The 27842-nt window shown below is 42.7% G+C and overlaps 1 protein-coding gene across 1 annotated transcript; it reads left to right on the top strand.

Moving 5' to 3' along the window:
* Positions 1-1891: 1891 nt before the first annotated feature.
* Positions 1892-27842, top strand: FAM240B (family with sequence similarity 240 member B). The gene is made up of 3 exons (XM_045374383.2): positions 1892-2263; positions 17697-17842; positions 27233-27842. Exons 2-3 carry the CDS (start codon positions 17700-17702, stop codon positions 27324-27326), a joined length of 237 nt encoding a protein of 78 aa, XP_045230318.1. The 5' UTR covers positions 1892-2263; positions 17697-17699; the 3' UTR covers positions 27327-27842.

Genomic DNA, 27842 nt, shown 5'->3' on the forward strand with positions numbered 1-27842 from the left:
TGCTGTTTCTTTTTTGCTCTCCTTTGCATATAATCTTTTGGGTCCCAGAGCCCAGTTGGTGTGTACACTACCACTAAGTGTGAAGATGTTCAGTAATCCCTGGGGCTCCCCTTCTTTTGTGGGGGGCAACCTCAGGAAGGAAAAAAAATAAAATTCAAAAAGTGAAGTGGCATAAACTCCCTGTTTCAAAATAAGGAGAAAGAAGAAAGGCTCAGGGTAGTAATAACTGTGTTGATGATAATGGTAATAATAGTTTCCATTGAGTAAGTGTGCTTTTGTCCTAAAAGCTATGCGGGGGACATCCCTGCTTAAATTCTTGAAACCAGCTCCCCCGTGGGATCTGAGAGGCTTCTCTTACCTGGGTTCCCCGCTGTGCTCCTGCACCCATTGGGAGCCTGGGCCACGGGCAGCTCTTGCAGCCTCTGCTCCTCCTCCCAGAAGTAGGGTCCTGCAGGGGCTCTGACCCAAGCACATGTTCTATTGTCTCTTCTTTCAGGTAAACTCCTTTTATTGGTCGGAGAATGAATAGTGGAGGTGCTTGGGGCTTGGGCAGAGACATGTGCTGAACGTCTCACTTTAGTAAGAGCTTGAGTCGGACAGCCTGGGTTCAAATCCTAATTCTGCCACTTCCTGGCTACGTGGTCTCTGTCTTCTCAATCAAATCAAAGATAAAGTCAAGATCAAAATGTGGACAACCCTATACTTATAGATTAAAAACTTAGTTGAACTAGGAAGAGCATAAATGCTCATTCTTTGAAGTGGAATAAATGGTTGATTGCGTAAGATTCTGTTTTAGTAGATTAAGTGTTTACAGAATTGCTGTAAGCCAAGTGGAGTAATACCACAGAAGAAATAGTTTGATAACTTTTCTCTTGGAGTCCTGCTAATGGCTTCAATAAACAATGAGACATCATTTGTAGCAAAAATAACTTTCACAGGAGAAAAAGAAAAGGAGGAAAGAGGGAGGAAAGGAGGGAGGTAAATAAAGAGGAAAGAAGGAGGGAAGGAAGGAAGGAAGGAAGGAAGGAAGGAAGGAAGGAAGGAAGGAAGGAAAACTAACATCTAGTGGTCTGTTAGGTGCTAATTATTCAAGTTTCAGTATATTTTCTTAAGTGGAAATATACAAATATGTATATAACTTCACTTTTGTGATTTTATTATACTCCTTACAAATGTTTTTATTGAGTTTTCTCTCTTTAAATTGTTGCTTTTATATAGGTGGGACCCTGCATGATAGTTTCAGAGTTAACTCCTCTCTTTCCTTACCCAAAAAAATTTCATCTATAAAATTTGGTTCTGCTATTAAATAAAGCATCCAGCTTAATGTAAATGGGCCTATTAAAATACTTTTACAGACTCAACATTAAATATCACTTCAGCAGGATAAAATCTGAGTATCAATATTAGATGAGGTTGTCATGTATAATGTAAGTTATAAATTTATACTCCACTGAACCAAGTAATGGGTATGCAATTAGTAGCATAGTCAAAGGATTTGATAAAAACCAAAGCTATTTCTGTTATCAGATGAGTGAGGATTCTAAATGTTTTTCCTAAGGACAAAATGTGCTCTTCCACCATGGGATAAGAGCCACTCTAAAATGAGAAGTCGATCTCACTTGGATGCATTTTATTGGAAAACACTCACCAGGGTCAATTCCTGCTCCAACTGGTAGAGAACTCAGCAGACCGTGATATGTCATCACCAGATTCCATTCAAGGATTAATGGCTCCAAAGAACCAGATGCCTCTCTAAGTCTTCCTGTAATGTTACACCCAAGTGTGACTCGTCCCACCATTCCAGTCCCCTTTACACACCAAGGTGCAGAGACTGGCTTTTCACAAATCACAGGGGAATAGGGCACATGGATAATCCAGCCCATGCTCTAAATCATCTCTCTTGGTTTGGGCCAAGTCATAGTTCTCGTGGGACCTGCCAAAACAGAAGCTCGCCTTCTCTGGGATGGGTGGGGTAGTAAGAGATGGGATTTGTTTAGAGCCATCTCTCACCACGAGAGAAGGCTACAATGTCCCTGGAAAGATATTGTCTGGTTCTGGTACTAATTTGGCTCAAATGACCTTGAAAGGTTAAGGGATTTCTGTAACTCCTCCACTACATATATAAGGGCTGCAACAATGCGATTTCAGGACAGCATCTGTGACCGTCTCGAGCCGGAGCTGAGGAATCAAGAGCGGGCCCAGGAGTCTTGCCCTCCTTTGCACCCTAGCCGGGTATCAGTCCACCTGCAAATTCATCTTTAAGGTACAGTACATTGAGCTTGTGTTGTCAAGTGTGGGAACATCTTGCAACTTGGGCTGAAAATTGAAGCAGATATCACCCCTTATATGTGTGTGCTTTATTGACCACTTGAATTCATTTTCTCTTCACCTTGAACACCTACGCTGTACCAGTTGGGAATAACAGGTGGGCCAGTAGATTTTTTTCCATCTCTGATGTTTTTCCATCTTTTCCTAAATGTCAATGATGCAGAAATTTCATGTTAAAGACTGTGGGGAAAGCCAGAAATTAATGTCAATCTCACAGAGCCGGGCTTTTTTGAGATTAACCAAAATAAAGGTATGTCTCATGTTAGTTGACGGATAATTTAGTCCCAAGGAAATGTTCATTGTAGGTGCTGGATCATGGAAGCTTCTCAGAAAGCTGACGATGGGCGGATTAATCATTAATCTGGGGTTTTTACTTGACTAACCTGAGACTTGGGAAATTCAACTGTAGAATTCCCTTTCGTCTGAGGTGATACAGTTGACTCTTCCCTAGCCCCTCATCAGATGGACTCAAGTGCATGAGCCTCACACAAAGTCAAGCTATGTTTTGTGTTATTTGATTACATTGATATTTAATTTAATGTTATTTGATTACATTGATATTTAATTTAAATTTTATTATAAAAGTGAGTTCCAGCACTCTTTAAGTATAAGTTAATTAGAAAAGTACATTTAAGAACTGCCACTGGAATTTTGACTTTTCCAAATTGGTAACATTTTACTGAAAATAGAACTAATCCTCTCAATAGATGTACACTGTAGAAAAAACTACTTTTGCTGGGGTGGGGGATGCAGAAAAACAGAATTGCTTCTTTATCAAAGAACAGTCTCCTTTTGCTAAAGCCTATCTAATTATTGATATTTGCCCTTCACATGTGTGCAAAGCAACTAGATATCCTCATTTGAAGGTGAAAAAACTGAAACACAAAGCCCCTGTAATTTTGAGGATACAGATTATTCCCTTGAACTAGAGGCTGATGATTTTTTCCTATTACAGCCAGACGGACCTCAATGAACCTGTAGATCTAACACTCAACTCACAGATGAGGAGACTTACGTATCTTTTCCAAACTCTTAAAAAAAAAAAAAAAGCTTTTCGAAAAAAGTGAATGAAATTCATAAAATAAAAAGCATCAAACGTGTATTTTAGAAATAACTGTATGTTAGTATTAATATGGTAACTCTACGCCAAATAGCATTCAAAGCAAACAGGAGAAACAGAAATTTTAATTGACCATTTAAAATGCCTACCTACAGTTAGGACTTTGAACATTTTTTTTTTTTTTTTTTTACTTATCTCAAACTATGTATCTGTCCTGTAAGCATAAGAATGCAATGAAACTGATTAAAGCTTATGTTTATTTATGTAAATGATAATTATTTCTTTTTATTTTTGATGCAAAATTGAACTGAGAAATGTATTGGTTACTTCTCTGTGGGCCCTGCCATGACTCATCCATTCATTAATACAGCACGTATTTTTTGAGTTAGAAAAGCCAATTGCTTTCCAGGGTCTGTCTTAAGGTGGTCCATTCAGATACGTTCTCCTGAGTCCACGACCTGAAACTGTGCTTGTCTTTTCACTAAGAGATGAGTACACTGACAGCCCATGCTTTTGAGCTTCTGCTAAGTCCACAAACATTCCAACACTCCTGTGACAGCAGAGGGCAATATGGAATTATGTTGTGAACATTTCAAGGTACATGGGCTTTGACCTGCAATTATACTTCCAGGAGTTTATGCTACAGATATACTTACAGATGTGAACAAAGCATGATTTACTCTGGAATTTTTTGTAATAGACCCAAGCAGGAATTAATTTAAATGTCCATCCATACTAGAATGGTTAATTATGGCATATCCATAAACAGATTACTACACAGTCATGAAAAACAATGTATGCTGGTAAGGAAATATTTTCTTAGTTGAAAAAGGCAAAATGCAAAACAGTGTATATTGTATGGCCCTGCTCGCAAAAACGACAATATTTTGTACACACACATGCTTCCAATAAGATGGAAATATAAATATGACATCATTAACAGTGGGTGTCTTTGGGAAGTGTTGCTGACAGCAGTAAAGGAAGGCAGGAAACACTTTTTTGTTTCATATCCTTCAGTGCTTTTTGAAATATTTTACCATGTGCCCAAAACGACAGTCACATTTTTAAAAACAGTCTTAAAGGATCATCTTTGCCAACAGTGTAAAACTTTGTAACTCTTGGCCGGGCGCCGTGGCTCACGCCTGTAATCCTAGCACTTTGGGAGGCCGAGGCAGGTGGATCACGAGGTCAGGAGAAGGAGACCATCTTGGCTAAAAGGTGAAACCCCTTCTCCACTAAAAATACAAAAAAATTAGCAGGGCGCGGTGGCGGGCGCCTGTAGTCCCAGCTACTCGGGAGGCTGAGGCAGGAGAGTGGCGGGAACCCGGGAGGCGGAGCTTGCAGTGAGCCGAGATCGCGCCACTGCCCTCCAGCCTGGGCGTCAGAGTGAGACTCCGTCTCAAAAAAAAAGAAAAAAACAACAACTTTTCAGGATGAGATCACTACACTCAGAGTCTCGCTGAGTGTAGCTCTTGTGGCTCTCGCAGAGCCACAACTTTGTAACTCTGTGACCAAATTATGCTGGGATTTTCTTTGAATAAATGATGGCATGCAGTAATTTACATGTGCATCCCAAATATGTGGAGCATCCCAAGGAAAGGGAAGCAAAGGGAGAAGCAGCCTAAGAGAGGGAAGCCGAAGCCGCTAGGAGCCCCCTGCTCTTTGCCTCCCGGAGCACTTCCCTCCACACCTCCCCGAGGGTGCTGAGTGTGCTGCTCTTCCAGACGCCTCACTGTGTCCTCCGGGGGCTGTCCCGTTTGACCTGGCTGCCTCTCTAGGTCGCCTCAAATGTCTGAGGAGTTACACTTGATTGATGGAAAGCACACAGTGTGGGACAGGAATGTGGGACACCCACCCCACATTCTATTCTCATTAGTGACAGAGATCACTAATGAGCCTTCGTTCCAGGTAGTCCATTTCTAAAAGTAAACAATGTTTTCTGAAAACGCAGCTATTTTGGGAAGTCAGACCCTGGGGAGGGCCCACGCTTAAGAAATATACATACATAGCCCGTTTCCTGCTCAGGAAAAAATTAACGTTGATTAGGGAAAGCCAGATAGCCACTGGGCTGGCAGTTTGGTGAAGCAGAGGGGAAAAACAATATGTTAGCCAATTTTTGTATTTTAGCCACCTTACCTTTTTAAAAGCTTTTAATAGGAGCAGAATATAAGATTTTCTGGAGAAGTAATTGCTTTTAGCTCTAAATTCTTTGGAGAATTTTGACTGGCAAGTGGCATGAGTGGATGATGGGTTCTTTGTCCACTGGGCACAGTGTGTGAAGAGGACCATTTTTTGAAATTTTATTTTATGTATTTAATTAATTTATTTATTTTTAAGATGGAGTCTTACTCTGCCACCCAAGCTACAGTGCCGTGGTGCGATTTCGGCTCACTGCAAGCTCTGCCTCCTGAGTTCAAGCGATTCTCCTGCTTCAGCCTCCCGAGTAGCTGGGATTACAGGCATAGGCCACCATGCCTGGCTAATTTTTGTATTTTTAGTAGAGATGGGGTTTCACCACGTTGGCCAGGCTGGTCTCAAACTCGTGATCTCAGGTGATCTGCCTGCCTCAGCCTCTCAAAGTGCTGAGATTACTGGCTTGAGCCATCGCACCAGGCCAAGGGCCCCATATTAAGTAAGGTCCTTGCCCCACGGTAGTTAAGGGTCTAGTTGAAGGGACAAGATTATAGGGTCAAAGCCCCAGAGAACGGAGACTTGCCTTGGCTCCTGGTCCCAACCCAAACAGGCATGGAGGCAAACCCATGGGCATCTCTGAGCATGGCAGAATGAGCTTAAGGACCTCCCAGTTCCCTTCTAGTCACAATTAGGTGACTGGACATCACATTGAACAGCCTGGTTGTGACCAATAAACCTGCAGTGTTGAGCAGTAACCGGGGAGGGGTGGTGCTTTCTCTCGTTGCTTTCACTTTGTTTTATTTCAACTCTAAGTGCGCCCAGCGTATGTTTCTCCAGGATCTAAGGCATAGTAGCTACGTGGTCCATGGGGAACTCAGAAGTTTTCTCTATTAATCCATGTGGGGCTCAAAAACTAGTGACCCAAAGGCCAAGTCCAGCCAACAGACGTATTCTGATGCTCTGCACAGTGCTTTGAAATGTCTGTAAATTATCATCAACATTGAAAAATAAAGAAATTACATAATGTTTTAAAAATCAGATTTCCAGCTTCTTTTGAAAAACTTGAATATCAGGCAACACTGGGACCATGCCCCACGGGCAACAGTGGGTTGGAGTTGAGTGACAGCGTCTGTTTGGAACAAGCCATGCATTTGAGAATTTGCCACAGAGACTTCGAAACACACCAGGGCTCCACAGGCTTCTGAGTTTGTGGCCTCTGACCTATCAGTAATCCACATAAGGATATAAATTAGGCAGTCCAGGATTTCATTAAGTACTTATTGTGTCAGGCAAAACATTGTTCGCATCAGCCTTTTCCACTGAAAACTGGTTAATTGGGAAGGTACATACTGTTCCATTTTACAGATGAGAAAGCAGAGACTTAGTTCAAGTAACTTGCCCTATAAAGAGTGTGTGTGCAGGGGTCTCCTAACTCCTAGTCCTGGACACATGACCCAGGGCTAAACAGCAGGAGGCTGCTGGCTCCAGGACAGACTATCTCTGTGTGCACTGAAAATGTTCCTCAGGCAAACAAGGCTCCTTAATTCCTGTCTGCTCATGGTGTCAGGAAGATGCATGTGCTTTTTACTTTTTATTTCAAAATAATTCTAGATTTAGAGAAAGTTACAAAGATAGTACAGAATGTTCCCATATACCTGTCACCTAGCTTTCTCTAATATTAACATCTTACAGAGCCATGGTACCTTTATCAAAACAATAAAATTAACATTGGTACAATAAAATTTACTGCAGAATTTATCGGAGTCTCTCAGTTTTCCACTACTTATTGTCTGTTTTTCCTGTTCCAGGATCCAATCCAGGCTACCACGTTGCATTTATTGGTGTATATATATATCAATCATATCTCCTTATTCTTCTCCAACCTGTGACCGTTTCTCAGCCTTTCTTTATCTTCCATGACCTTGACACTTGTAAATGAGCAGTGTTCAGGTATTTTGTAAAATATTCCAGAATTTGAGCTAGTCTTCAGTTTTCTCATGAATAGACAGCATTCTGGTGTTAGAAGTGCATCACAGAGTCAGCGTGTCACAGCATGTCAAGGGACACATGATATCCACAATACTTAGTAGCGTTGAGAGCCTTAGCCACACTTATTTAAGGGGGTATTAGTTTTTCCACTGTAAAGTGACTACTTTCCCCTCAGTCACCAAGTCATCCCAGACTCAAGGAGAGGGGGACTTAACTCCACCTTCTAGAGAGAGAGGGAGTATCAAACAATTTGTGATTGTATGCTAAAACCACCACAGTAATTATTAAATTTTTAGAGACATATCTTTGATGTCATGCAAGCATTCTATTCCTCCATAAAATGTCATCCACTTATTTTACCACTGATCAATGGATTCTGCCTGCAATAATTATTACTGTGGTATTCTCATGGTGATTTTCTCTTTTCCTCATTTATTTTTATTTTTATTTATTTATTTATTTATTTATTTTTTTGAGACGGAGTCTCGCTCTGTCACCCAGGCTGGAGTGCGGCAGTGCAATCTCTGCTCACTGCAAGCTCCGCTTCCCAGGTTCATGCCATTCTCCTGCCTCAGCCTCCCGAGTAGCTGGGACTACAGGTGCCCGCCACCAAGCCCGGCTAATTTTTCTGTATTTTTAGTAGAGACGGGGTTTCACCATGTTAGCCAGGATGGTCTCCATCTCCTGACCTCACTATCCACCTGCCTCGGCCTCCCAAAGTGCTGGGATTACAGGTGTGAGCCACCGTGCCCGGCCAGTAATGTTTACTTTTTAACATTCATTTGGCAGTAATTTCAAAATTACAGAAAGAATAATTCAAAGAATTCCTGTATAGCATTAGCCAGTGCACCTATCATCACCATTTACCCTGCTTATCATTTGCCTTGTCCATCTACGTATCTTTTCTAAATCACTTGAGATAAGTTGACACATCATAGTCCTTCCCCTCTAAATGCTTCAGTGGTACTTCCCAAGAACACAATCATCTTCTTACATACTTGCAGCACACTCATCAACTTTGGGAACTCCAACACTGATGCAATCCTGTAATTGTCCATGTTCCAGTTTTGTCTGTTGATTCAATACTGACCTTTACAGCATTTTGAAATCTAGTTCTTGAACAGATGGTGAAATCTAGTTCTTGAACTAGACTAAGTTTACGAGCCTACTTGTCCTGATCCCTAGAGTGGCACCTATCACCCCTCTCCTGGGTGAGGTTCCTATTTGATTTAGTCAGCAAGGCTCCCTGACCCCACCCTCAGCCTGGCAGGATTGAGCAGGCAGACTGGACCTGGATGGATCCAAGCGAGGCCCTTGTAGAGCATCTTAGAATAATTATAGTCTATGATGACAGATGCTTTCTAGTCCTTATTTTTCTAGGGCACGTGAACTTTTCCCTAAATGAAGGAGGGAAGTGGCTCAATCTGTGGGAGGTGATGACAGGACTTTTGACGTCAGACATTGTGGATTCAGAGCCCAGTATCAGCGCTTACTGGTTCTGTGACTTAGACAAGAATTTAAACCTTCTACCCCTGGCTTCTTGTCTGGTTACAGGGAAAACAATAAGATTTACTTCTCAGAGCTCTTGATATCATTAAGTAAGATAATTTTTAAGATCACATTAGCAATTGCCAGATATGATTCATTGTCCACTGTCACTTCTGTGATGTCAGCACCCAATGAATAGACATTCCGGGTGCTGTGAAATCAGCAGTTCTGGACTCCTGGATCTCCCCATCATTAGCTCTGGAGCTTGGGGAAAGTCAACCTCTCAGACTCACTTTCTCACTCACAAATACAGGAATAGTAAAACCTAGCACAATATGCTGAGGATTGAATGAGATGGCATTTGGTACTGTCCGCAATGCAGGTTGCCAATAGAAATATAGATGATGATGATGATCCATATTTATTATGGAGCAGATATTATGTTAAGTACTTTTCATGCTCCATTGTCTCATTTAATTCTCAGAACAATGCATTTTTCATGTGATAAAAGAAAGCTTCATAAATGTCATATGGACTAAAAGTCACAGGGACTTCTCTCATAATTGTGGTGTCCCTCTTTCATGACTTGGTGTCACCCCAATCAATTCGGGTAAGCTCCAAGGGAATAACAGGGCTGTTATTGTGGACACATCCAGTATAAACTTCTTTCTCCCATGTAAGTCTTTTTTTAGTTAAAACTCCCAGCTACCCAAGAACTCACTCATATTGCCCAGACGATGTTGTATTTCCCCTGAGCCTCCTCCTAAGACTCAAATATACTGTCGGCAAAATCTGAGGTGGCTTTGAAGGATATTAATTATAAGGAGATTGTGCAGAGGGACTCAAGATTGAAATTCAAGTAGCCTGACGGAATTTTGGAGGGGAAGTTAAAAAGAAAATGTCTATAATCCCAGCACTTTGGGAGGCCGAGGCAGTGGATGACGAGGTCAGGAGTTCGAGGCCAGCCTGACCAACATGCTGAAACCCAGTCTCTACTTAAAAAAAAAAAATTAGCCGGGCATGGTGGCGCGTGCCTGTAATCTCAGCTACACAGGAAGCTGAGGCAAGAGAATTGCTTGAACCCTGGAGATGGAGGTTACAGTGAGCAGAGATCGAGCCACTGTGCTCCAGCCTGGGCGACAGAGGGAGATGCTGTCTCAAAAAAAAAAAAAAAAAAAGCAAAAGAAAAAGAAAATGTTGTTTTGAAAAAGTGCTAAACTAAGAAACTAAGGAGAGCACTCCCACATTGCACTCCAGCTTCCATCTGAGAAAGTGAAAGAGGAACGGGAGGAAGCCCAGTGGGGCCTGAAGGTGGGGTGGGAGGAGAAACCTGTCCAAATGCCTACGCGCCACAGTCAGGTGAAGCCATCTAAGCTCCCAGATCTAGAAACTTTGGACCTAAAGGTATTTTCACCGTGGGTGAAAAAGACCACCTGCGTGGAAATGGAGTGACAGTGAGTCCCCCGCATCTGTGGAGGCAGAATCTCCAGGTGAGGGGGCTAAACCAACAAACACATTTGGTGCTGGTGTCAGAAGGAGTCTAGTTTCTGTTTGTTTATCTTTACCATGACCCACATGAAACTGGCCACCGTGAACACTTGGACAGTACGCGTGGAGAGAAAAAGGGATGTGTGTCTTGATGTGACGCACAGGGAATCATCTTGGGAGAAAGTTAATCTAGTTCTCCTTTGAGAAAGCAGTGTGACTTGTGCATTGCTCTCAGCAGATTTAACTGGATGCCTGCTTTCTCAGTACCCAGCTGTTGTCATGAGCCTCCATCTCTCTGTCCCGTGGCTGGGTGGTTTGCTGGTGATGACACGGGCTTTGGAGTTGGGTGTGGTTTAAATCCCAGCTCCATCACCATCAACAAGGTGCCCTCGGGCAATGGCTTGCCTCTTTGTACTTCCTCTGTAAAATGAGGATAAGAAGACAGTTATTGTGAGAATTGAAGGTGAGATGTAGAGTGCTTTGAAGAATAAAAGGTATTCAGTAAGTACTCAATAAAGAGCATAAAAATAAACCAGAGACCACAGACCTGCAGCCCACCAGCCAGTAGGCAAAGCTACGGTGGCCAGTTTTGTCTGACCACTTAGTGGGGGCAGACCTGCTCCATTTCTGAACTTGCTTCCACACCCTGTCATTGCAGGGCTGAGTTTCATTTGCCAAAACCAATGCATTTCCCCCTACTGTCTATACTTTAAAAAGGAGAACTATTGCCCTCTACCCATGAGTTTATAAAACCTGGGGAAATGAAAAGATAAATGCAGTAAACCTGAATTTTAGAGGTGGGAGTCAGAAGTAGATAATATTCCTAAGTGTTTATTATAAAAATAATAAGTATGTGGCTTTCTGGACACTACAGTTATTTAAATTTGCTGCTCCTGCTTTCTGATCCCCTGGGGAATGGGAGACAACACAGTGATCTGGGTTCTAAGAAAAATAAATGATCTTATATTCTGAGAGAATCTCAGGTTTAGAGGGAATTTAAAAGACATCAAGGCCAGGCACAGTGGCTCACAACCTGTAATCCCAGCACTCTGGGAGGCCGAGGCAGGCAGATCACGAGGTCAAGAGATTGAGACAAACCTCTGGTCAACGTGGAGAAACCCTGTCTCTACTAAAAATACAAAAATTACTTGGGCGTGGTGGTGGGCACCTGTAATCCCAGCTACTCAGGAGGCTAAGGCAGGAGAAATGCTTGAATCTGGGAGGCGGAGGTTGCAGTGAGCCGAGATCGAGCCACTGCACTCCAGCCTGGTGACAGAGCAAGACCCCATCTCAACAACAACAACAACAACAAAAAGACATCAAGAGCACATACACACTCCTCTGAAAAGTCTCTTCTTTTCCATCTGCATACACATGGGATGAAAGTAGCATGTGGAAACTTAGAAGGCACTTGAGTGTGCACCTCTGAAATTGAGTTTATAAACAAAAGTCAATTGCACAAGAACAGAACGGAGACACCTGAATTTGAAAAGTTGCTCATGTGAAAAAATAGGAGCTTACAGATCTTTAACAGTGACTCAGGAGGGTTCAGGTACCTAATGGGTTTATGTGTCTGCACATTGCTTAGTATTTCTTATTTCTGTGACAATAGAAACCCTACCGATCCATCCCACAGGAGATCACGGTGGTTTCCCTTCTTCCCGATCACACAGAGAGAACAACTTGAGAAAGTAGTGCCTTTCCACTCTCACTAGAGCCCCAACAGGGGCAGCACCCTGGCATATGGCATATGCATATGGCATATAGCTAATGATTTTCTCTGCCTGGGCCAGGTGCAGAGGCAGAGAGAGCAACTGTCGGCGCCTAGGTTTTCCATTAATACCCCCAGGGAAACGTAGACATCTTTTATTTCCTGTTTCCTGCCTTATTTTGATGTTTTCCTAAAAATGCTTTTCTAAAATTGCTATCCATTCTGTTCAAAGAGGGTAATACCAGCTACAGTGAGCCCAGTAAATGGGAGCAATACATATAAAACAAGTTTTTTTAAAACTGGAAGGAAGAAGATGGCACAGCTCATCTCAAACAAAATGCACTTGCTTTTACAGAAGATCTTGCACATTGTCATAATTCTAACTGCTGAAGTTCAGGTTCACCAGCAGTTTTCAGCAAAACAAGCAGTGAGGCTGTGAAATAACATGGAGGGGTTGAGCCCAAGAGTCAGCACAGTGGCAACTGTCAGTTTTAGTAAGACAGTCACTCCTTAAACATGTTCACCATCACTCAGTAAATGTGATTATAGGGCTTGACCACACAGAGCCCACAAATATAACATCCTAAGTGATGTAAGGGTGAAACTCATCACCAAGAGCTTTACTAAAGGCTTCTCTGGACATGGTCCGGCACTGGGCCTGGGACAAGATGGGAAGCCTCTTATCCCCATGATCTAAGGCTTTCTAATTCTTACAGCCCAGCAACAGGGATAAATAAGCCTTCAGTATGGGCTGAGTCAATAAGAAGCAAAGCATTTGATATCAGGTATAAACTAAAGACAAGGAGACGGTATTTAGGTGGTGGTTCAAATTCAGTTAGCACTTTTGATGCTTGCCAGGGATAAGGAGATGCGTTGTGAGTTCCCTGAGCAAGCATGTGGGGAGGGGCATTTGGGGAATGAATGGTGGGCTGTGTTGGGGCACTTTATGTAGACACTGTATGTTACTACACTTTATCTCCACTACATGGCTAAGGAAAGGGGCTCAGAGCAAGTGAAAGGCTTGCTTGCCCAAAGTCACAACAGGGACAAGTCCTCCACTGAGCTTTCTCTCCACCCTGGTTGTCAGGATGCAGCCTCCTGGCCTGACAAGGGAGGTAGGGATGCAGCTGTGTTTCACAGGCAGGACAGCTGTGTCTACATGACCCCTAGCGGGTGGGCTGCGACTTGGTGAAGAATTCCAACCCCAGTTCCTGCTGGAATGACAGCAGTATCAAGCCTGGCCAGCCAGACTGGTATCTGCATGCTTGGGTGCAGAAGTAGGATAGGGGCTGCCTTGTGAGACAGCATAGGAAAGAGGAAGGCATAGCGAAAGCAAAAAAGTTCAGGGCCGTGTTTTCTTCGGTCAGTGTGGTGTTGGCCCTTTTTGGAATGCATGCCTTGAAGCAGAGCACATGCCCTTCAAGACCCAGTGCAACTGCTCCCGGTAGCTTCACTCCTTTGGGATGTTTACAGATCCCTAAAGGTGTCTGAGTTCATGTCCCCTCCTAAGTCCTTCCAAAGCTCATGCCCACTTGCCCACTACTCTGAAGCTGTTCTATGAAAACAGAGACCCTAGAAGTGTTTTTTTTGGTCGACAACGAATGAGAAGCAGAGCTTGCATGCATCAGATTCTTCATAGCCTGATTTCCTTTAGGTTCACCCTGATTTTTTTTTTTTTTTTTTTTTTGAGACCGAATCTTGCTCTGTCACCCAGGCTGTAGTGCAGCGGCATTATCTCGGCTCACTGCAACCTCCACCTCTCAGGTTCAAGCAATTCTCCTGCCTCAGCCTCCTGAGTAACTGGGATTACAGGCATGTGCCACCAAGCCCGGCTAATTTTTTTTTTTTTTTTTTTTTTTTTTTTTTAGTAGAGACGCAGTTTCATTGTGTTAGCCAGGATGGTCACGATCTCCTGACCTCGTGGGCTGCCTGCCTTGGCCTCTCAAAGTGCTGGGATTACAGGTGTGAACCACCACGTCCGGCCCAGGTTCACCCTGATTTAATTTACTCCTTGGGTGTGTGGACACCATCTGCTTCCAGCTATTTTCTGTAACTCAGCTCATGACGGTGCACCTAGAGTATCTGCTAGAGTAAATCCTCCTTCTGCATCCAAACCACACCTTCCTCCCAAACAGAGAGGATGCAAAATGCCATGCAGATGTGAGCATGCTGTGTTCTTGCACGGGCCTCTCTTGTCTTCATAATGAAGCTCTTTAGAATAAATGTTCATTATCAATTTTGAGTAAAGAAGAACATTTCAGTCAATACCTGTTTGACCAAGCTATCCTTTTTCTAAATACCAGGTACCTAATATGAACTTGTAATCTTTAGGGGTATTTTGTAATTTAGAAAATCTGTGAAAATATTATGCACATAAAAGGCATTACCTTTTGCATACTTACATTGCAAACTCTGCATTTAACACTTTCCTCGCAGTTAAAAGCAAGCACTGTCTTCTTATCTTGAACTTGTACATCAGGAAAGTGAGATGCCTTAGATATCCCTGGAGCCTAAACAAAATCCACAGGAAGCCTAATTGCTAGAGGAGGGCATGCATTCCACACCCTAGTTCTATGAATTAAAATGTAAAATCAGATGTATTTTGTTAGTGACTTCTCTTTCAATGTCCCGTGGCTAGAAATTTATTAGAATTCTGTGCACTGAATGATTAGCCTGGGAAAGAAAATAAGTGAGAAATATGCCCTTGAAAGACAGGAGTGTGTGCTTGGGCCAGGCTGGAGGATGGCCCCAGGGTTCAGAGAGAAATTCCAGAGGCTCCAGGGCACAACTCCAGCCTGGCAGATTGCAGAAGGTGACTGGATGTGAGCGTTTCCCTTACCCAAAAAGTAGAAAAGCAATCCACGCTCAGACCCTCAATGTCTGAGCTACTCCAAAGGGGCCGGCTCTTCATATGAAGAAGATAATTTGGAAGGGGGTCATTTCATTTAACTTGAATAACACCCATTAAATGCTTCAATGCATTAAAAAGAAAATAAGACTGAGCTTCTGTTCAAGAAGCTCTACACCTGTAAGTCACAAACACCTCAGCATCCATCAGTCACAGGAAAGGGTAAGGTCACTGAGCACCTCAAGTGGGAGAGGGCACTTAAATCAAACTTCCTCTTTCCAGGGAGTGTCCTGGAGCGGAGGGAAGAGTGCAGGCTCCAGGTCCTGATAGCCACACCGCTCTCAAGCTGTGGAACCTCGACACGGTCTGTCAATGCCTCTGAAAATCAGCTCCTTTATGTGCAAAATGAGATGTGAATTAGCTCGATTTAACTATTCCACAATGTGTACACATTTCAAAACGTCATGTGGTACACAATTACATACAGCTTTTGTCAATTTAAAAATATATTTAAGAATTATTTTTAAACGTTTAATACAAAATATAAATGTTTTAAATAAAAAAGCAATAGCCCTCACGTAGCCGTGTGTGACCAGTGAGAACCACGCGCAGAGCAGCTAGTACTGAGGAAAATGTTCTCTCCTCTTCTCTCCCGCATCCCCTTCCATCGTCCCCACCCGGACCTGCCTCGCTGCCACCACCCACCCACATGCTCAGCAGTTTTCTCCAGGGCAGCCCTGACTACAGAAATAAGCAGGTGATTGGAAGATGGCTCCAGGAGGAAGAACACTGGAAGCGGATTCTTAAAATCTTTGTTCAATACCCAAAGCTGTTTTCAGTTTCAAGCTTCTTCTTACCTCAGGACACTTACACATGCTGTTCCCTTCACGCAGGAAGCTCTTGCTGCCCCTCTGATAAGGGCATCATATTCTACTATTATACACATAAGTATAATATAAATGAAATATAAATTATGCTATACCATAAATATAAAATAACAAATGTTATTTATTCTCTGAAGCTTTTTCTTTTTCTTTCTTTCTTTTTTTTTTTTTTTTTTTTTTTTTGAGATAGAGTCTGGATCTGTCACCCAGGCTGGAGTACAGTGGCACAATCTCAGCTCATTGCAAGCTCCGCCTCCCAGGTTCACACCATTCTCCTGCCTCAGCCTTCCGAGTAGCTGGGACTACAGGCCCCCGCCACCATGCCAGGCTAATTTTCTGTATTTTTGTAGAGACAGGGTTTCAGTGTGTTAGCCAGGATGGTCTCGATCACCTGACCTTGTGATCTGCCCGCCTCAGCCTCCCGAAGTGCTGGGATTACAGGCATGAGCCACCGCGCCCGCCCTCTTCTCTGAAGCGTTTTCTAAACTCCTCTGCTGCCCCCAATTCTTTGGATGCCCCGGGAAAACCCAGCTTGCATGGGATCAGAGGTACTTTGTAGCTGGGGAGTAAGGGACCAGGTCCCTTTCCAGTCTCCAGCCAGGGCTGAAGCCCTTCTCTGAGCAGGAGCTGCCAGCAGGCAGGGAGGAATCTGTTGTGCAAACATTTGTGTCCACCTGCCTGATGGTGCTACTAAGATCTGGAAAGTGGGCCACGTTCAGGTAAAAAGCAAACGTTTTTGGGTTCCATATGTGTCTCTTCATAGGATGTATATACATATGCTGAACGAGCTTGCCCCAGACGTACCCATTTCCAAACACAGTGGGCACTTTTTGTGAGCAAAGAGGATCTGTGGAGCAAAGAGCACTGGCTTTGAAGAGGGACAGACCTAGGTTCAAATGCCAGCTCTTCCATTTGCAGTGATGGCCACAAGCAGATTCTCTCTCTAGTTTCCTCATCTGAACAGTGAGTGGAGACAGAGCTGTAGTGAGCGTCAGATGGGACAGTGTGTAAAGCATGCCCGGCACACGCTGGGTGCTCGATAGATGGCAGAGGCACTTGCTATTCTGTGAGGAAGGATGGAAAGAGCACACTGTTTGCTGGGTGTCGGCCATTTGTCATGCATGAGGCTTAGCACTTATTGACGATGCTCATCTTACACATGCACACAACTGGGAAGTAACTGTTAGAGGATAGTTTTTAAAGAAAGCTAAAATAATGAATCACGTTCAAATATAAAATGAACATGTATCAAATATTTCATTTAACTTATACATAAGGAAAAAACTAGTAAGATATTACAACTGAGTCCAAAGAAAATTGTCAAAACACATCAATGAAAAAATCGATTGATATTCGTAGGTATAGCAATTGCATTCCACTCCACAAAATTTATTTGGATTTCTCTGTTATGAATCATTTTCATTACTATACTTTTTCTATAATTTACAAAATTGTCAAATAGCTCAAAGACAGTGAAAAGGGCAAGCTTTAAAATCAGATAATTTGGAAGAGTTACCAGATATCCTTTTTGGTTTTGTCTAATTCAAAATTTTCCCTGATGTTTTCTGGCATAACTATTATTATTCCTATTTGCAGCTGAGGAAACAGATTCAAAATACAAGTGTGTGTGACGCATCTACAGTCACCAAAAAAAAAAAAAAAAAAGTGTAAATGGCAGTGTCTACATGCAAGTTCATCTTTCTATCACTCCAAAGCTAAAGTGGCTTTATTTAAAGAACTGAGATGTGCTTTACTTGTATGTTTCAGGGGATGAACAATCAATACGTCCGTCGAGAAGTCTTCTGCTGTGAAACTTGTCATGAGCTCAAAAGCTTCTGGGAAAAAGAAATTAGTAAACAGACTTTTTACCGAGAACTGGAGGAAGATCGTCAGGAAAGAAGCGCCCTGAAAAAGTATGTGAATTGTTTCTCTATTATTACTTTTAAAGTGGATTTCCCGGAGATATGCCAGATATGAAGATGGAGGTAGGGAATTCTCTTTGGTACCCACTGCTGTAGGAATGTACATATGCTGGACATGAAAACGTGAACACTGTGCAGTGACAGGCGGAAATGCGAGCTCTCATGAGGAAATGGGAGTAAGGCTTGGAAGGAAGAAGTTCACTGTACTCACAGGTCCCAGACAGGGGGTCACACTTGCATGTCCCACGGGGCCAGAGGGGAAGCTCCCTGGTTTTGGTCAGGTGGGAGAAGAGCTAGTGGGAACTTCTCAGCCAGAGTCTTTATTGGGATTTCTATGAAAAAGGAAGGCAGTGCAGAGTGCATAATTCAGGATTGGCTAATCTGAGTCATTCTGGCAGGATTTGGGCTACAGGGCTGGTTTCCAGTTGCCTGGTACCTGGCCCCAGGATAATCAAGGGCAGGGGAAATAGTGGCTCAGTGTATGAGAGTTAGACAAGGAGGTGGCTAGGGCTACAGACTTGAGATTGGTTGGTCTGGAGATTGGCCAAGCCTTTTGCTATCTCTAAAATAGGCCTTGTCCTAGCAGGGGCAGTCTCTCCCTAGCCAGCAAACTTTGTAAGATGTCAAAACATCATAAAACACAGAAAATACAAAACATCACCAATACATCCACTCATTCAGTCTTGCAAGTATACCAGGGTTTTTCCACCTCAGCACCGTTGACATTCAGGGCCAGATAATTCTTTGTTGTGGAGGGTTGTTCTGTGTTAAGATGTTTATCAGCATCCTTGGCCTCAAAACATTAGCTATCTGTAAGATCTCCACACACATTGTGAGAAACAAGGCCACCTGGAGGGCAAAGTCATCCCTGATTGAGAATCAATGGCTTACAGATATGGACAAGACTTTTTAAATATAAAAAATGAACTTATGTTATTTATGTCTTGATAAACTAAAACAATCTATTTGCCACCTTTCTCTGTTACAATCTTTAGCACATGTGGTTACACTAAATTTCAGGGTTAGGTCGACAATATATGTATATGTGCAAAAAGCTAGTTTAATAAAAATCCTTCATCTGGGATAACATGTATCAAGATTCTTGGGAGAAGGGTAATGTGGTCTTTCTCTCGCTGGCAAATGAACTTGTTGTTCTAGTCCAAGGAGTCTGCTGAGAGATGAAGGTTTGCTTATGTGGGAAGATGTGTCATGTGTGTCAACCTCAATCTGAATGCCAGGGCCAGCACCTACCCTCACACATCAAATGCCTTGGAGCAGAAGGATCAGCTCCATTCTTCTGGGCCTGTCCAGGTTCTCGGTCCCTAAAATGGGAGAGGCTAGCCAGGTTGTCTGTCTGCTAGGATGTCCACTCACAGGTGAAATGATAGTCCGTGTTCTCCACAGCAGAGCACCGTGATTCCAGGTTTCTGTGTCTGCCTAGTGCATGCTGGGCTGAAAACATGAGCAATTCACTTGTGTAAAATGCAAAGTTAATTTCTAAAACAAAATCCTTCCTTAAGCCCCAGAGAGGAGCCTCCTTCCATACCCAGCAAAGAGCTCTGCCAACATTCCAGCCACACTCCTGGTGGCCTAATGGGCCGAACTAGGCCTTCCTACATGCTAGAAGAGTCTCATGTTAGAGCATCCAATCCTGTAGATCCTCAGGGAAGTGAAGAGAGTCCGTTGTGTGGTCCCCACCATCTTCCGTCTCCCAGTCCTGGCCCGCTAGCCCACTGGAAGCCAGATCTCATCTTGAGCCCTGTGCTGTATCTTCCCTTCCAGAAAGCCAAACTTGCAATATAATCTTATTTTTGTCAAGATAGTAAAACTTTTATATATTTTATATATATATATGTGTGTGTGTATATATATATATAGTATGTAAAGGAAAACAATTAGAAGAAAATACACTAAAATACTAAAAGTGGTTATTTTTGAATAATAGGATGGCAGATCGTCTGTGTGTGTGTGTTCTCCTATTTTTTCCAAAGTTTCCATAATGATCCTGTGCCATTTTTTAAGTAAAAAATAAGTTATAAAAATGGCAATAAATTGCAAATTGTCCATAGAACAAAATGCATTAATTCTCCAGGCTCCCATGTTCCCTAGAAATGATCCCCTCTTCTAAAGTTTGGAGCAGTTTTCTCTACCTTCTATGACTGAAAGAATCAATCTTTGTGCTCATCATGAAACATTTCATCAGTCTCCCCCAACTAAGTGTTTGAAGACATGATTGCAGCAGCCACAGGACTCAGAACCAGGATACCACCAGGAGCTGGGGAAGCGAGGTGGCTCCCTGTGGTCTCTCTTTCAGCCTTGAGGCCACCCACCAGAGCCATCACGCTTATCAATTGTGAATTAAAAATCTCAAAAGCCTTTTTAATTTGGTAAACAATGAATGAAAACCTCGTGGTTTTACTGTTATTTTTGCTGGGAAAAGAAGCAGAGAAAACACATACACATCCCACATGAACCAGGTTTCACAAAAGATCTAGAATTTTTAAATCAGAACCAAAATGTCAGAACATTTGCTTAAATCCCCGCTGATCTGAGCAAATAGTTTGAAACACTGTCTTAACAAAATAATAATCTCCCAGCATATACTTGCAGACCAATGAATATCATGGACCCATGAGTCCCTATTCCACCCCTGTGGGCTCTACCTCTCCCAACTCCACTGTACACAAATGCCCACACTCCAGTGTGCACATACATACACACACACACACATACACACATAAATGTAACACCCACACCTTTTTTATTCTACCCTCCATTTAAAAAAGGCAAATCTAATCCACTGTGCAATCAAGAAATGTCCTAAGTGTCTGAGTGAGCAGTAGAGACAAAACTTCCAAATTTTCCACCAAACCCCTTTGTTGACAGGAGAACAAATCCAATAATGCCTTATGCTCCTCTCCCTCTGCTGGGCTAACCTGGCAAGATGCTGTGCCAGAGCTGGGTGAAGTGTGTTAAGCACACACCTGTGGGTTCAGTGACTCAGAGAAGGAAGCCCGGGATGGAAAGAATCCATTTTTCCTAGGAACTCATGTGCTGTATCTGGCAGAGGTCCTGGGGTGAGATCACAAGACAAAGTGGATGGCCCCAGAATTGGGAACTTCTTTACTTTCTCTGAGTCTGGATAGAGAAAAGCAACAGAACATGGATGGGTTAGTCCCCCAAAGAAGTTGGAAAGTGTTTGCAAACAACTGATTGAGGCCATTCGAGACGAGTCGAGCGCCGCGTAGGCATGATGTCTGACCGTACCTCCTGGTTTGCTTGGGGCAGTGTGGATGGACACCTATCAGTTTGGTATAATCATTGACTATAGTCTCTTTTATTTTCAGAAGTATCTCAGTTTAGATAATAAGTCTTATGGACACCTAAGTGCCCAGTCGGTAGCTATCACTAAGAAACTGGACAGTGCTTATGTGAACAACTAATGTTTTCAGGCAACAAGTGTGGTCTTCAAAATACTGCTTCATAATTTAGGAGATCTCAACAGTGTCAAGCAGACTTTAAATCTGGGAGTGCATCAAGCCTCATCCCAAGACCACTCACCTCCTTCTTGCTCTGAAAACTGCTTATCAATTATATCAATTAGGATGTTTTCAGCTTCGGGCAATAAGATATTGGACTCAGAATCTACCAGCCAGATGAAATCGCTATTTCAAACTTTATATAAGACAAGAGTTAGTCTACAAAGAATAAGCAGGGAGAAAATTTTTAGTTAGATTTCTCATTCAAACTGAAAGGATAGGAAATACAGCTGGTAAACTGAGTTGGTCAAATGAGTATGCCAAAGCTTGTCAGCCTGTGTGGACGGACTGAGCTCTGCCCCTTGACCAGAGACGCAGCCAGTGAGCTGCAGGCCACAAGGAAACTAGACTCAGGCCCACCTCTCCCTACTGTGAAAAAACAATTGTCAAGGCATGCTTCCCGCCCATGAGAATGGAGTAGGTGCGGCAAAATCGTCATCTGACTTTTCATACTAAAGTAAAAGCACAGAGATCAAGATTGGAGTTCTGAGATCTGAAATGGCAGATCAAGAATTCGGTCAACTGTAAATTCCTTGAGGACAGGGAGTATTCGATTGCTTTTCTTTGCATAGCCTGGTAGCCACAGAAGTGCCCCCTCAGAGGACCTTCAGGATCATTTGCTTTGCGAGCACAGTTGACTGACAGTGCCGGCTGCTCCCTTTCTGGCTCCGCCATCATGTGTGAGCCAAAGCCATACTTCCCCCAGGCCGATCCCAGCCAATTACTGAGGGTGGCAGGGGTGCTAGTTCCAGGCAATTCCTGCATGACATGGCTCCTCTGGGGGCAGCATTTGCTCAGGGACTTCCCACCAGCCCAGCCCAAACTTCTCGGAACTGTGCTGTAGGATGGGTTCTTCCTACTCAATCTTACTTCCCCCACTCTCTTTTCACGGATGTCAGACCAGCGCTGAAATCTAAAGGCTCTTCTTGACTGCTTCAGTTTCCCCCCTTGCTGATTTTTCGCAGGCGTTTCCTACAAATCTGCTTCTTGGAGGACCCAAACTGACCCATATGTTTAGTGCCCAGCATATGATAGGAAAAATATAATTACGGATCCAGTTGTCCTCACCCACTCCAGGAATAACATTATGATTATGACTTAAGAATCTCACAAATATCATCCTGCCCTCTAGGTAAGCCCCAGACTTAACAAGGACAATCTGTGCTCCTAGGAATTAACAACTCCTCCACAAATTAGAAGAATCTGGAACACGAAATAGTAAACATTACCTCGTCTCCATTTGAAAAGTGAGGCCAATATTTCCAGGCTGAAGGTAAAAATGTGCTCTCTGAGCTTTAATGCCAGTCGTATGGCTCTTCTGATGTATTGGAATTTGTAAGCCAAGTTTTAAGCATTATCTTCTTCCTGTGGACCTTCCCTACTTCAAAAGGCAAGCACCATATATAAATTTTTATTCACCGGTTTACTGAGAACCCCAAAATAAACAGAAGCAACACAGTAATGAAAGATATTGACCAAAACGTAGCAGCAAAGTGTCTAAATATTCATAAAACAAGATTTAAAAGACATTTGGGTAGATGGAGACCTGGATTCTTTACCATTTAGCAATAGTGTATAACTGCTATAAAAAGTGAATAAATATATTATGAACCCCAGATTCCTAATTTTTTTTTTCCTAGAATGAATGCATCACGCCAAATGTGTTAATTCAGGTCCTCTAAGAAGCAGAGGGCAAGAGGAGATCAGATGTGTACGAGATTTATTGGAGGACGCATTTGTGAATGAAAAATTGGAAGGAAACTGTGGTGTGCTGATGAATGTTTAAAACTGGCTCTCTGGAGGAAAAACGTATGTGTGTGTATACATACATATGTTTATAAATCTGACTGATATGAAAGCTGCATACCACACAATTTATAAACAATAAGAAAATGCACAATGCACTTTATTATAAATCCCATAGTCACCTGATTCTCAGAGAATAATAATGAAATGTGATTTTATTCATTTTTGCCAGCCTCTTGTATCTGGGCCAACTGATAGTTGCAATTCAACCATAGTTTGAAAAAATCATACAACAAATAAATGTTTGATTACTATCCAATTCAGAAAAAAAGTCATGTCATTGAAGATAATAGTTTTCTAGCACTGAAAGAATATTTCCTAATTTTTTTTTGCTATTTATAATGTATTAGCTACAGACATGACACACTTCTACATTTAATCCATGTTAAGATTTTGTCCATCATTTTCTTAAGTCTAGACCAAAGGTCAGCAAACATTTTCTGAAAAGAACCAGACAGTAAATATTTTTGACATTTTAGATCATATGATCTACATTGCAGCTCTTCAACTGTGCCATTGTTGTGTGAAAGCAGCTATAGCCATATGTAAATAAAATATATAAATAGGTGGGCAGGGCTGTATTTCAATAAAACCTTATTGGTTGGGCACGGTGTCTCACACCTGTAATCCCAGCACTTTGGGAGGCCGAGACGGGTGGATCACAAGGTCAGGAGATCGAGACCATCCTGGCTAACACGGTGAAACCCCATCTCTACTTAAAAAAAAAAAAATTAGCTGGGCATGGTGGCGGGCCCGTGGGAGGCTGAGGCAGGAGAACGGCGTGAACCCGTGAGGCGGAGCTTGCAGTGAGCGGAGATGCACCAGTGCATTCCAACCTGGGCGACAGAGCGAGACTCCGTCTCAAAATAAATAAATAAATAAAAATATATAAAAGATAAAACCTTATTTACAAAATGGGTGGCTGACCAGATTTGGCCTTAGGGCCAAACCTTAGTTCAGACAATGAACAAAATGATACATCAAGTCATGCATGATTTATAGTGTTTGCTGACTTCCATAGTGTAAATTCAAGTCTATTCACCACAGTCTATTCAAGCTACCAATGAGATGTCGATGAAGACAAGTTCAGAAGAGGTGTTTGGCAGTAACATCTCATCATGTAGTACTTTTACCATACAGGTGAAATAGACCTAAGTAACCTGAAGAGCATACATTGTAAAATGCCGTAAAATCTTTAGGAAGTAATGAATTTTGCATAGTCAGTGTCCTTGTTTTAACATAATTTAATTATAAGTTTATATCATTTACTTTTAATAATGTCTGTATTTAATAATTAGCTTATAAAATTCCTGAAAAGTTAATAATTGGTTGTCATGAACTGCTATGAGCCAGCTTCAGCACACCACGAAGCCAGAGAAATGAAAGAAAGTCATCAGACTGTGATGCAGGTCTGACCTTCATGAAGGAGAAAAAGAAGGAATTAGGATTGGGAAGACAGCAGGGCAGCCCTAATAAGTTTTGGCCAGAGTAATGGGGAGTCAGTGAGCCAAAGCCACCTGTTAAAGAAGTTCTGCAGTTTGCTGGGACAGGTCTGCATTAATACCACTACCATGCCCAGTCACTGTCTGAGAGCAACCTATAAGAAGTTTGGCCTTGGCATTGATCTGAGGCAAATACAAAAGGAAAGAAGCTGCAGCCACCAGTCAGCTTTGCTCCTCACATCTGAGTGGTGCATTTTCATGGCCACCACACCCAGTAAAAGTTACAGTCCCTTTTGTTAATCAATGAACCCACATGAGGTTAAGAAGTGCATCAAGTTCAATGAAACACTCAGGCAGCAGCCCTTATTAGTGAGCTAGATCCTAGGTGACAAAAGTCATGTATGTGAAGGCAGATTTAGTTACAGAGGCTTTTAGAGATATGTAACAAAAAAAGCTTGTGAACCTCAGTATTCTCCAGGTTGGAGAGGTGGATTACAAATTAAAATATAGGATAAATACTTAATAACCATGATGCAGAAATATAATTATGAAAATTACTAATCTGTAGATATCAAAGTAGAAGGTCAGATAAGCTCAATAAATCATCAATTTCTTTTTTTGTTTGTTTTTTGTTTTTTTGAGACAAAGTCTCGCTCTGTCACCCAGGCTGGAGTGCAGTGGCGTGACCTTGGCTCACTGCAACCTCCGCCTCCCGAGTTCAAGCAGTTCTCCTGCCTCAGCCTCCTGAGTAGCTGGGACTACAGGTGCCCGCCCCACACCCGGCTAATTTACTTTTTTGTATTTTTAGTAGAGATGGGGTTTCACCGTGTTAGCCAGGATGGTCTCGATCTCCTGACCTCGTGATCCGCCCGCCTCGGCCTCCCAAAGTGAATGTCTTGACGGTACATTCAAGGCCCCATGTGCCTCATTCTCTGACAGTATTTCAACTTTCAGGCCCCGCTTGCTCATGTGTTTATGCAACAGGCACCAACCAGCAACAGGCCCTTGTGCCAGATTCTTTCCATTCTTTCCTGGGCCCATAATTAAGCACAGTTGTAAGTAAGAAGTTTTCCTAAAGCCAATCTGGTAATAGGTGCCCAGAGCCTTCAAAATATTTATACCTTCTAAGTGGTAATATTTCACCTCTGGGACCCACTCCGAGGAAAATAGACCGGGATGTGGAAAGACTGTTAAGTATTATACTCCTTGTAGGGCTATTTATAAGAATGAAAGATGAAAGTGAATTCAATTTTTTAAATTCTTTTCTGTATATTCTGATTTTCCTGTAATATGCACGCATTATCTAACCCCCAGGACCTCCGAGCATGACTCCAGAATCTTCCCATTCTCTCCCGGGCCCATAATCGAGCAGAGTTTATTACCATCCCCTTGGAAGTTAGGATTTAGATATATGAATTTGAGGGGAAACACACACGTTCAGACCATAGCAGATTCCAAGCCTATTGTTTGGATAGAGATACATAATGTTCCGGCACCATTTGTTAAAAAGCCTATCCCTTCTCCATTGAGTTAGCCTTAACCCCTTGTCAAAAATCAACTGGCCATATTACTGTGTATTTATTTCTGGACTTTCTATTCTGTTCTGTGCTAATAATCTATTTGTTTATTCACTGCCTTGATGATGGTAACTTTATGTTAAGCTTCAAATCAAGTAGTGTGAGTCCTTCAACAGCGTTCTTCAAACTTATTAAGGCTAATCTACTTTTGCTTTTCTGTATAGAAGTTGGAATCATCTTGTTGAGAGCTACAGAAAATTCTTGCTGGGATTTTGATTGACATTGCATGAAATCCACCTATCAATTTGGGAAGGATTACATTTGGGATGAAACCATCTATCCACAGACATTGCCCTGTGACTATTCATTTTTTTCTTTATTCATTTGTAAAAAGCATTTTTTTGGGGGGGGCGTTGTTTGTTTGTTTTTGAGACAGAGTCTCGCTCTGTCACCCAGGCTGGAGTGCAGTGGCACAATCTCGGCTCATGCAAGCGCCACCTCCTGGGTTCATGCCATTCTCCCGCCTCAGCCTCCCAAGTAGCTGGGACTACCGGCACCCACCACCACGCCCAGCTAATTTTATTTTTGTACTTTTAGTTGAGACAGGGTTTCACCATGTTAGCCAAGGTGGTCTCCATCTCCTGACTTCGTGATCCACCCCCCTCGGCCTCCCAAAGTGGTGGGATTACAGGCGTGAGCCACAGTGCCCGGAAGCACTGGGTTTCTTAAATTATTATTTTATTTTAAGTTCCAGGATACGTGTGCAGACTGTATAGGTATACATGTGCCATGGTGGTTTGCTGCACCTATCAACCCGTCATCTAGGTTTTAAGCCCCACATGCATTAGGTATTTGTCCTAATGCTCTCCTTACCCTTAACACAGGAACAGAAAATCAAACACCACATGTTCTCATTCATAAGTGGGAGTTGAACAATGAGAACACACGGACACAGGGAGGGGAACACACAAATGGGTTTCTTTTAAAAATAACTTTGAGAAGAAAAAGCCACAGTTCAGTGGACGAGCATAGCTGGAGATAAATGCACTGAGTATGTGCACGGTTTCCCCTCCGCAGACTCAGAGAAGAATGGAGGCAGAGGCTGGAGAGGAGGCTGAGGATGCTGGACAACCCTGAAGAGAAGGAAAAGCCCGCAAACACCGCGGACTGAGCGCTGCCTGCCTCACCGACTTCAAAGATAGCAAGCGACCACGGGCACTTTTCTAGGGGAAAAAAACTAACACCCAAGTTATGCTGACTTACTAAACAGGACGCTCTCTATTTGTGCTTCCATTTGCTAGGGGATTTACATGTGAAACCTCCCGCAGTGCTAATGGGAGTTATTATCCTGCTCAATCCCCTCCGCGCAGAGGACAGGATGACCGCAAGTGGGATAGGACGCTCGAGCTATTTAATAAAAAAGCTCTTGGAATTAGCACTCCCCAGGTCTCACAGACCCATGTAGCCTAGTGTATTTCCACATTTCCTTCTCATTTTGAAATGTTTCAAGTCTCGAGACGTTTGGAGTGTTTTCTCCAAGCTTACTGAGGGCAATGACCTTGATGAAAATTTGACTTCCCCACGTCTCCTGGAAAAAGAGTCATAAAATCTTGTCCTTCTTTCCCCGCTTTTTGTGAACACAGAAATGTAACTGCTTGCAGAAATAAAGCTATTATTATAAAAAGAA

Source organism: Macaca fascicularis, chromosome 15 (assembly GCF_037993035.2).
Source record: "Macaca fascicularis isolate 582-1 chromosome 15, T2T-MFA8v1.1".
Classification (NCBI taxonomy): Eukaryota; Metazoa; Chordata; class Mammalia; order Primates; family Cercopithecidae; genus Macaca; species Macaca fascicularis.